This window comes from Aotus nancymaae, unplaced genomic scaffold (genome assembly GCF_030222135.1).
Source record: "Aotus nancymaae isolate 86718 unplaced genomic scaffold, 86718_ANA_hifiasm-v0.15.2.pri h1tg000138l, whole genome shotgun sequence".
NCBI classification, from domain to species: domain Eukaryota; kingdom Metazoa; phylum Chordata; class Mammalia; order Primates; family Aotidae; genus Aotus; species Aotus nancymaae.
The window spans coordinates 618,613-629,465 of NW_026988553.1; the positions used below are offsets into that span (position 1 = coordinate 618,613).

Consider the following 10,853-nt stretch of genomic DNA (forward strand, 5'->3'; position numbering starts at 1 on the left):
GAGCTCCCTTTTCAACAGTCGGGTGTACAAGGGTCTATGCAGTGTTACGATCAGGGTGGGAACATGCTGTTGGGCTAGGAAACTCAGGAGATTAGTTCCAGAAGAGCCTGCGGAACTCTGCCCCACAGGCTCCGGGGGCTTGGGAGGATGTCCATAGAAGATCTGCATGGACAAGGAAGATTCCTGCAGCCATGGAATAGCAAACAAGCCAGTGGGGAAGAAATGGAGGGAAAAGCACCATGCCAGGAGAGAAGTGTAGGGTGGGCATCCAGGGAGCTAGGGAGCTGGGCCCTGGGGATCAGAGGGGAGGCTGGTGGCTGTGAAGGCATTCTCCCACCCCTCTTCTGCCACCTGACAGGGCAGGTTGCTATTACCCACCTGGGATAGGGCTGCAAGTGATTCTGGAAACGCCTTCTGAGACTCTTCCCATCAACGGCATCACTTGGGGTGGAGGGAGGAAGCGGATGCCAACCCCAGTGCCTAGCCGTGCTCTAGAGGTGCAGAGAACAAAAAGGAACCCTGAAAACCCAGCAGGGGCATCTGGCCCCTCTTCGGAGGGAGGCTTTCCCAGACCCAGAACCTCAGCTCCCTCTGATCCCTCTTGCCCCTCTCTTAGCCGTTGACTTGTCATGTGGTTCCTCTCGCCTAGTCTCATCTCTGCTCTGCGTCTTGTCCTGCCATGCTAAACCTTTCACAGTGCGGCCTCCAAAGGAGCCCTCAGCTAGTGCTCCTTGAATGCCAGAAGATTTCTTCCTCTCCTTTTACTGAGCCTTTTCCAAACCCATTTCCTCCTTGGATTCGCTGCAGCCTCACGAGGGAGGCAGAATTCTACCCATTTCTCGGACTTTGCAGGAGAGAAGCCTGTCTTCCCGGGTAAGGGTGGGGGTAGGTAAGTGAGGAAGCCAAGGTCACCCAGTCATTGGCAGAACGCGACCTCGACCCGGCCCTTCTGCGGGTCCTGTGGAACCCTGGCAAGGCAGGCCTTGGCTGCAGGCTAGCGCCCCGCTCTTTTCGGCGGTCCCAGGAGCCGTGCGGGCCTGAATGGCAGGTGAGCCGGGTTGGGGACAGGACGGGGGTTGGGCTGCTCATGGAAGCCTGGCGCGCGGGCCTTGGGCGCGGCCGCCCGAGCTCACTGCTGCGCCCTATCTTCCGAGGGCCCACGCCTTGGGTCATGACTGGACCAGGGCTTTGGTCAAGGGTACTCTGTGTGCCCCGGGCCCGCCGGTCAGGCCCCGCCCCGCAGCGGCACGGGCGGGGGCAGGGGCGGCGCCGGCGGAGTGGGGCGCGGGCGCGCCGTGCTTGGTGCGCGCCGCCGCCCCTCCGGCCCAGCTTACCCGGCCGCTCTCCCAACTCCCTCGGCCCACTCTGTCGCCCCCACCCCTCCTTCCTTCCCTCGGCCAGGCGGCCCGGCGATCCGGTGCGCGGGGCAGCGCAACGATCGTGGCCTGGCGATCTGAGCACTGCGGTCTTGGCGCGCGAGACTCGGGGCGCGAGGCCAGACCTGGCGCGGCGGGGTGTCGGGGGGCGGGCAGCTGCGGATCCCCTAGAGAAGACCAGGGGCAGGCAGGGGGGTGCCGAGGTAATGGATAGGGCCTGGGCGCCCGGTTGCAAGGGGCGGGGGTTCCAGGAGCACTTTGGCCCTGGCAGGGCGGGCGACAGGGTGTCAGAGGCGGTGGGAGGGCAGCGGGGAGGAGAGGGAGGGAGGGAGGAGACAACTGGGCTGGGCCGGGGGGCTTGGCCGATGGGGATCAGGTGGGCGGGGACAGGGGCCCTGCTGGAAGAGGAGCAGCAGCGAGGTGGCGGGCTGCGTGCGCAAACAGGGCGGCCGCCTCCTGGGCCCGGAGAACGGTGAGGCCATTTGGGTTGCGTGTCCCAGTCCCGAGGGCACGGTTCGGTGTCCAGGGCCAACGAGCTGGGCGCGAGGCATTGTTGGGGAGGGAAAATCTAGAGGCCCGGCCGAGCCAAGGTGATGCGGGGGGAGAAGCCCCGGGAGAAGAGTGTTGCTGGGTCAGGGCGCTGGTGTCCAGCTAAGGTGAGTGAGGACAGGCACTTTCAGGGCTGGCCTGAGTGGAAGGGGACAAGGGGGCCCCAGAGTTTGAGTTTGAGCGTAATTTGGGAGTTGTCGTGTCACTGGGTGGGTTGATGAGTCATGCGATTTGGAGATCACGGAACCCTTTTCCTGGCTATCAGTTCTGAGGGATGGAAATAAAGTCTAGGGTTTGGAGAAGTGGTTTGGAGGCCATGTCTTGGGACACCAGGTGCTCTGGTGGTCACCAGGCTTCATGTGAGGGACTTTGGGAGTTGTGTCCCAAAGTGCTGAAATTCAGAAGCTTCAGTCTGGGGTGGAGTTAAGCAAGGTCTTTGTGGCGACCAGTTCCCTGCCTTCCTTCCTTTCCAGGCTGTCAGGATTCAGCTGTGTTCCTGCGGGGAGTGGGTTAAAAATTCCTTCTGCCTACAGTCAGCTTTACAGTATCCACCAGGGGCAGGAGGGACATATACATGTGTGGCTGCAGCATCATTCTCTGTCGTGGAGCCCTCATGCTTGCTTCCTCATTGTTGCCATAGTAACTGTCTATTGATGGTGTATTTATAGGGGAAGAAGCAGGCGCTACATTTTGGGGAGGGAGGGGGAAGAGGCCTCATGGCAGGCAGCAGCAGCGGTGACGGTGGCTACAGAATTGCTAATGGAGTGGGCCATGCTGTGGGATGTGTTTTGTGGGGGTTCCTGGCTTGACTGAAGCTTAAAAATGAACTGATGACTTTAGCAGGTGTGTCAGGATAACGTATTCAGGTCTACGATAGGTGTGACATATAGCCACCTTTGACCAAAGCTAGGTGTGTGGGGGACAAAAGGTGGACATATGTAATAAATTATGTAATTTTTCCACATTTGTTAAAAAAAACACTGTAGTTTCCTTTGATAAGCAGTGCAACATATTTTTCTGTTTCCTTATTAGTTAGGACCTTATGCATTCTTTTCAAACCTAGATACAACAGTGCCATTTTTCTTCAAACAAAAAAATCCTTGCCGTGAGGCATACTACATCCACACCCTCACGACATAAATCTCAGCCATCCATAATGCAAGCAGAATTTTGAGATCATATTCCATCTTGGTTCTGACAAACATTGAGGGCCAACTGTCTCACAAGGCAGGCCCATCTGTTGACAAATTCACATGTTGATAGCTTTGAGTGGGATTGTTGCAGGGCTCAAAACAGAAAGCCCTTGACATGATGTTTCCATAAATGGATGTCAGATTTGCTATTTTCCCCTTAATTTTCTTTCCTTTTCTTTCTTTCCTTTTCTTTTCTCTTCTTTTCTTTTTCTTTCTTTGTTTCTTTTTCCTTTTTTTTTTTTTTTGATGGAGTCTGGTTCTGTAGCCCAGGCTGGAGTGCAGTTGTGCAATGTCTGCTTACTGCAATCTCCTCCTCCCTGGTTCAAGCGATTCTCCTATCTCAGCCTCCCAAGTAGATGGCACTACAGGCGTAAACCACCATGCCCAGCTAATTTTTGTATTTTTAGAAGAGATGGGGTTTCACCAGGCTGGTCACCTGAGGTCAGGAGTTTCACCGATCACCTGAGGTCAGGAGTTTGGCTAGGCTGGTCTCGAACTCCTGACCTCAGGTGATCGGCCCACCTCGGCCTCCCAAAGTGCTGGGATTACAGGCATCAGCCACCACGTCCAACCTAAATGTTTTATTATTTCCTGTTTCCCAAAAGAATTAGGAAACGTGTTATAAATGCACAATAAGACACTGAAAACATAAATACAAAACTGTATACCACATCGCAGGACAGAAGCATATGTGCTTAACAGCGGGGCTTCCAGGGTGCCTGTGCTTGACTGGCAATAGTGACACTGAACTTCCTGGCAGTCTAGGCAAAAAGGAGAGCTCAATGGGTTCCGCAGTTCATGTGCCTCATTCAGTTAGTCATAAAACCAGAGCTTCTGCTTGGGGAGGGGAGCAGTGGGGTGATTGCTCCCAGATGTGGACAGTTCAGCGAGGGCTCCAGAATGTGTGTATGACTAGGTGTGTGTGTTGTGGGGAGGGACAGAGGGAGCAGTGTGCTGTGACCATGGTTTAGGTACTGGCTGGATAGCTCCTTAGCAGGAGAAAGGCTTTTGGACAATAGCTCACACTAGGGGCAACTCTTAGTTAGCGTCCTAGTGTTGGTCATCTAAATTCACATCTTGGTACTCCACTGCTGTGAGCATTAATACAAAGAGGGAAGACAGGCCTGGTTCCAGAAGATTACAGGTACCTTGCTTCCTTGTCTGGTGAAGATGAACACAGTGGGTCATCTGGGTTTGGGCCTTCTGGATATGCCTGTGAATATGAAGAATGCAGCATTGCTGTGCATGGAGGATGTGACCCTGTAGAACACGTGTCCACCGAACGTTACCATGGGTTAGTCCCAGCAGGGCAGTGACTTTTGAGATGGTTGATACCGTGTTAAGCTTTGTTTTCAGAGAACATGCTTGTCATTGGAAGTATCTGTGACTCACCATTGTGATCAAAATTAGTGGTAAATTCTGGTCCTGCCACTGTCACTGTTGATTTGCTTAACTTTGCCTGAGTCTAGTGTCTTTGGGCTTTATTTCCTCATCTGTCTCTGACATGCTTTCCAATTGGAATCTGCAAAGATTCACTGAAGTGAGCATGGAAGGAGGAGCCTCAGCCTGTAGGAGCTTTCCTTTTTTAAAGAAAAAAGTCAACCCTTAGGTTTTATAGATGCTCAGAATATGTTCCTGGGGGAAAATGCTGAAAGGTTTGCTCTGGACCCTCCTGGGCCTGGGGAGGTCTCTGGAGAAAAGCTTGGGGCAGAATGAGAAGCAGCAGAAGCTATGGGTGGCAGCACAGAGGACAACGCACTCCACAGGGTACTGCTTCGACCTTTTGACCAGGCCAGTGGGAGGGAGGCACATCCCAGAGCCAAGAGGGTGCCCTGTAAATTTCTAGATGTGGTTTCACTGCAACTTCGCTTTTTTTTCTTACTCCAGAGAAGTGAGACCTTGGAGCTGAGGGAGCATCATGGCAGGTGAGTTTTTCCGGGCCCAGGCATGTGGAGCGCAGTGGAGGGCCATGCCTAGGGGCTCATGAGTCAGGTTTCAAATCCTTCCCAGCTTCCCTGCCCCCCGCTCCAACCAGGTGGCCTGCCTGGAGCCATTTTCCAATGGGCTGAGTAGCAGTTTTGCCCTCTCAACTCTTTGGCTCCCTTCTGGAGCATATGTCACTTGTAGATATGTACCTATCTAGGCTTTCCTGAGTGACAATAATGTGACAGGCCATAGGGCCAGGGGAAGGGTACCTGCCTGCTGGCAAAGATATCCTGGGCATCCAGGGGGAGTTGCTTTACATGGGAACCAGGAAGTCCCACTTCTAGTTGAACACCAGGAGCAAACATTACCTCTTCTTTCATCCTTTACAGTCTCAGGTCAGGTTTATGTGGGTGTAGAACTCAAGCTATTCTGGTTAGCCAGATTGTAGCTGGGTCTCTCTCTCTCTGGAATAAGTAGATATGCCCACCATCCAAAGACAGTATTGTAGGGGGAGTCTGTGTCCCATCTGTAAAGGCTTAGACTCTCCATCTGAACCTTGCTACTTCCCATCCCCAGACGTGCTTTTACGCTCGTGTATGGCCACTTGCCTGATCTAGCCAAGGCTGGCTTTGCATTGCATTTTCTTGAGCAAGACTATTGATTCCAGATGACCTGGTGGCACAGGTGGACATTCAGGTGGAGGAACGCCACCCTGGTAGAGTCTTCTAGGATTATCTGGTATTATTAGTTCCACCAGTATCGGCCTTAAAGAAGAATACATTCTCATGGCAATAGCTCCAACTTTCATTTTTCAAGGTGATGCAGAAGATAACTGGAGATTTAGTCACTGAAGATGATCTCCTCACAATCCTTATTCTTTCTTGTTCCTGTGCAACGTGCACATTCCTAGCAGTTGCCTCCCACTTTCTTCCATGTAGCCGGGGCCTGAGCCTTGTTGGGACCATGGTATTCTAGACAGGTGCATCATGGCACAATAGAATGGCAGCCCTTCCATCCCTTGTACAAAGGGCTGGCCACGTCCTTTGGTCAGAAGCCTGATGTCTTGCCTGCTCACTCAGCCTTGTTTCCCTGCATAATTATGCTTCAGTTGCTGGGCTAGGCCCTGTTTGAAGGAGCCCCTGGGCATCTCCACATTCCAGGCCTTAGTAGAGCTCTCTCTTCAGTGTTTCTGGAGGCCAAGGATGCCCATTCAGTCCTGAAACGATTCCCTCGTGCCAATGAGTTCCTGGAGGAGCTGCGCCAGGGCACCATCGAGCGAGAGTGCATGGAGGAGATCTGCAGCTACGAGGAGGTTAAAGAAGTGTTTGAGAACAAAGAGAAAACGGCATGTACCACCCTGGGGCTGGTTCTGGGAGTAGAAGTTGCCTCAGGAATAGCAAGAACAGGTCCTGGTAATGCAGACGAATCAGAAGCAAGGAAAGCCACCCAGCCTAAGGCATAGCCACTAGGACCATCGAGGAGCAGATAAAGTCTATACAGTCCCATTGCCTGACTCTTTTGGGGTCCTCTTCAATTGGGAGCATTGTCCTTTGCCCTTGGTACATTCTGGTAACTCTGAGACCAGTCAGACGGGGAAGGGTAGGAAGCACTAGACTTACTGAAGGCCTCTGAGCCCACCTGGAGCTTGAGCTTCTCATAAGTATCCTGTTCTGTTTTGCAGATGGAGTTCTGGAAGGGGTACCCAAATGCAGTGTACTCAGTCCGAGACCCCTCACAGAGCTCAGATGCCATGTACGTGGTTGTACCTCTTCTGGGGGTGGCATTGCTGATTGTCATCGCCTTGTTCATCATCTGGAGGTGCCAGCTGCAGAAAGCGACCCGTCACCACCCCTCCTATGCTCAGAACCGGTACCTAGCCAGCCGTGCTGGGCACAGCCTCCCCCGGGTCATGGTGTACCGGGGTACTGTACACAGCCAAGGGGAGCCTTCTGGGCACCGAGAGGCAGGGAGCAGCCCCCAGGTGGTGCTGGGGCCCAGTCGGGGGGGCAGGACCACAGTCCGGCTTGAGAGCACCCTCTACCTCCCTGAGCTCTCTCTCTCCAGACTGTCCAGCGCCACCCCTCCCCCCTCCTATGAGGAGGTAACTGCACCCCAAGACAGCAGCAGTGAGGAGGCCAGCGTGTCTTACAGCGACCCGCCCCCAAAGTACGAGGAGATAGTGGCCACCAACCCTGGCGCTGACAAATAGTGGGACGTTTGTGCCCTGTCCTGGATGAACGCCTCTTTCTGAGGTCTCCTATTTTCTTTTTAACTTTTTAAAGACTGTGCCACCACAAAACAGCCTTAGCCTCCTCGTTGCCAAATAATTCCCTAATCATGAAGTTTAGGAAGTCAGTTGTCAGAGACAGGTGGGGAGGGGGAGGAGGAACCATGCATGAGTCAAAGTCCCTGGGAAGAGCCAAAGGCCAAAGTGCCCCCCAAGCCTCCATCATCCTGTCTTCCCATCAGGAACTGGCTTCTCTTATGCCAAAGGAATCACCTCGTTGAGTTGATTGTGGCCAGAATGTTCACAGGCCCAGCCTGGGGGCTGTGGGGCTGCCTGGAAGCTTGTCTATGTCTTGAGCTCTGGGCCACAGAGGCAAGGGAGGGAAGCCAGCCTTTCAGCACCCGTTTCCCTCCACATTTCTGTGTTTTCTGTCCTTGCTTACATTTGGAGGACAGGGACGAAGACTGAGTGAAAACAAAATGAAAAAAATCATGACAAATAAATAAGGAATGCAATAGAACAAAACTCTAGCACCCGGGCCATTCATAGGAGGCCAAGGGAAATTCATCACATGGATCTGTGATGTCCCCCCCCACACTCCTGGAAGGAGGACAGGGTGTGTGAAGGATGAGGGCCAGAGGGCTGGGTGGCAGAGTCTCCTCTTCCACATTGACCAAGGGGCCCACGTGGACTCTGCCATCCAGTTTCTGGTGTGCTTGGCTATCCACTACCCACTGGCATGAGCCTACTTTTTGGAATGGTGCATTGAAATTGAACTTCAGATTGAGGATTTCTCCTTAATGATGGTGCCCACCTGGGAAGAAGATCCTAAAGTGTCCCTTTTAAAACACTTATTTGTGGAAAAGCCCATGGCTTGGGGTTGAAGGCCTATCTGGGGTTTGCTCAGCTGTTGCCAGACACCAGTCTGTTTTCAGTGAGGCTTTGGACAGCAGAGGGGCAGAAGGCACCTGTTCTTTAACTGTCAGTGACCTTGCAAGACGCTATTGATACCACTTCCCCCTACTTCTGTCTCCATCCTCCTGACCTCAGCGCCAAACCATTTTTCCTCTGTGGTGCTTTAAAAAATGTAGCAAATTTTTGTGTGGCGCAAGAATGCATAGCCTGTGTCTACTGGCAACCACAGCAGTTTCAAACCCACTGAATTGACAAGCTTCTTTCTGTTGAAACATCCCTGTAAGGCAGACATTGGGACTCGTTCCTTGAATACAGCCCCACCTTCAGGCCACAGAGGACTTCTGGAGGCTGCTCTAGTCCTGGCCCTGGGATGTGTTTCAAGTCAGAAGGCTTGTGTTCCTACCCCAGTGAGGCCACCAGCTTGGACCACTCGCCCCTGTGGCTGGGGTTTTCCATCCTTCCCCCTACTTCACAGGCCCATTGGAGGTTGACTGAGCAAATACCTGTGAAGTGCTTGAAGTGCCAGGGAGCCAGGGAGGTTTGCCTTAGGAAGAGTCTTCTAGAAAGATGTAGGCTATAAGGGAACAGTCTTAGCTGAGGCCCTCATATGCCTCTGATGTTGAGTTTCCACTGAGGGAGTCAATCTCCTGTCAGTTGACCCTTTCCATTCCCTCATCCTCACTTCCCAGAGCTCCCTGGCCAGAGATGCTGAGCAGGTGACATTCAACCTTTCATTTCTTTGTCTTTCCCTCCCCTGGGCCTTTAGCATTGCACTCCTGCCGTTCGTCACAAAGGGGTTTTTGGCTTAGAAGGCCCCTGCTTTTTCCATGTTGGGGGGCCTGAGGAAGCGTAAAGCTCAGGGCTAGCCCTGGCTTTCCCGATATTTCTTCAAGTAGGTACCCAACTGCGACATGGGAGCAGGTGAGAAAAACCGTATCCCAATATGTCTCCTCCTCACTTAGCACAGAGCCAGACATGAGCTCCACTGATCAGAGCCAAAGGGTGTTTGCCAAGAAATGCCTGCTGCCTTTGGCATCATGTTGAGGTTGGGCGGGTACTGGGAGAAAGCAGGAAGAAGCCCAAGCTCAGGGGCTGAGGACAGGCCATGGGAAGAGCCACAGTGGTTCCTTCCAGCCTGTGGTGTTCGGTTCAGATGCTTCATGGTGTTCCGCCAGGTGGGGTTGCACCACAGTCTCTGGGATGGTTTTTGTAGCACATTGTAGACAAAAGGCTGTACAGCACACAGCGAGCATCACTCCTTGTGGTGCACATTTGGCTTTTACGAATGCCCTGTGCACGTCTTTCCGAACTTTGTCTTTGTATGGAGGTGGATTTGATACAATGCTTACTCTTTTGTGGCCACATTTTTGTTGTTTTTGGACTTCTAGGGGTGTGTGTGTGTGTGTGTGTGTGTGTGTGTATCTATGTGTGCACGTTGCCTTTTCTCATTGCTTATCTGAAACAATAGCCGGTGTGCGGCTATATTTGTACCAGAAGGGATCCGGTCTGCACAGAGAAATGTCACCTCCCCTCCCAGGGCTGGGTAGCCTGATGACAGGGCTCTGAGCAAGGAAAAGTGACATTAACTATTGGATGCCCAACCCCCAAAGTTGTCACCATTTGCCTCACTGCAAAAGGCTTTGGAAGAAGACAAAGCAGCTCCATTCTGCAGGCCCCCGCCTGCGCAACTCTCGCTCACACCACGCCCTTTTGGCACAGTGCCCCTGGCCTGGGCTCCTGTTCCGTGGGCGTCAGCAGCTGAAAGAAATCTGAACACTCCTGGGCATGCTTTTTTTTTCTTTTTGTGGAAAGATGTGTGACTATTGACTTTGGGTATGGCGGGGCTAGTTATGTAGATGTTTTCATTTTTCAAAAAGAAAAGGCTTTAACAATTTCTTGAAATGTGACTGTCACTTGTTTTCAACCAAAAACTTTTTAAGATTTTTTAAAAGAAAAATTGAAATCCTGTCCCTCCCTTGCTCCCCATTGCCTCCGGTTTTCAAAATGAAAGCACAAGTGCAGGAGTGGGGCGCACAGGTGGCTGGCATGTGCACCACCCCACAGCTGCATCCAGCCCTGGCCGACGGAGGCGCAGTGCTGAGCAGTCGGCCCTGGGGGACCTCTCTTTCGACTTCCAATCCCACTGCCATGACTGTGAATTCCTTAGCATGCTTCCAAAAACAGGAGTCTCCCTGAACTGTTGGACCTTGCCTTTTTGGTAGCCCGAATATGAGGAATTCAGGACAGGAAGGTGTCTCTTTGTCAAGTAGTCAGAGCCGGATGCTTCCCTTCTCCCAGTGGGTGGAGCCTCGCAACCCTCAGCCAGAGTTGATCTTTTGACAACCAAATAACATCCCATGAGAAGAAGAAAAACAAAATTCAACACTGCCTCCAGATTGTTCTTTTGTCCAAGAGAGAGATCACGGAGAGAGTCTCTCTCACTCACGGAGGCTCTGTCTTTCTAGGAGTGTGCATGTGTGCTGTCTCATGTGTGGACACTCATGGTTAAGGCTGACATGGATACCTTGGCAGCAGAGCTGCTGGTCTAGATGGCTTTTCAGCTTGACAAGTAATGAAGCTCCGTTTCAGGACTTCACTGATTCAGAAACAAGCACAGCCCCTGTCCCCGCCCCCCGCCACTGAACTCTACTAGTAGTAATCACTATA

The 10,853-nt window shown here is 52.6% G+C and overlaps 1 protein-coding gene across 4 annotated transcripts; it reads left to right on the top strand.

The window, feature by feature from the left end:
• Positions 1-1,538: 1,538 nt before the first annotated feature.
• PRRG3 (proline rich and Gla domain 3) lies at positions 1,539-10,258 on the top strand. Of its 4 annotated transcripts, none has more exons than XM_012477351.2 (4): positions 1,539-1,579; positions 5,006-5,043; positions 6,229-6,389; positions 6,726-10,258. In XM_012477351.2, the coding sequence occupies exons 2-4, from the start codon at positions 5,037-5,039 to the stop codon at positions 7,251-7,253; spliced, it is 696 nt and encodes a 231-aa protein (XP_012332774.1). In that variant the 5' UTR covers positions 1,539-1,579; positions 5,006-5,036; the 3' UTR covers positions 7,254-10,258. The 4 variants fall into 4 exon arrangements, with proteins under 4 accessions (XP_012332774.1, XP_012332771.1, XP_012332772.1 ...); XM_012477348.2 differs by lacking the exon at positions 1,539-1,579 and adding an exon at positions 1,768-1,848; XM_012477349.3 differs by lacking the exon at positions 1,539-1,579 and adding an exon at positions 1,894-2,032.
• Positions 10,259-10,853: the final 595 nt, after the last annotated feature.

Coding starts and splice junctions, on each gene's coding strand:
- PRRG3 (XM_012477351.2), top strand. Junction 6,390..6,725: donor TTGAGAACAAAGAGAAAACG/GCATGTACCACC, acceptor TCTGTTTTGCAG/ATGGAGTTCTGGAAGGGGTA.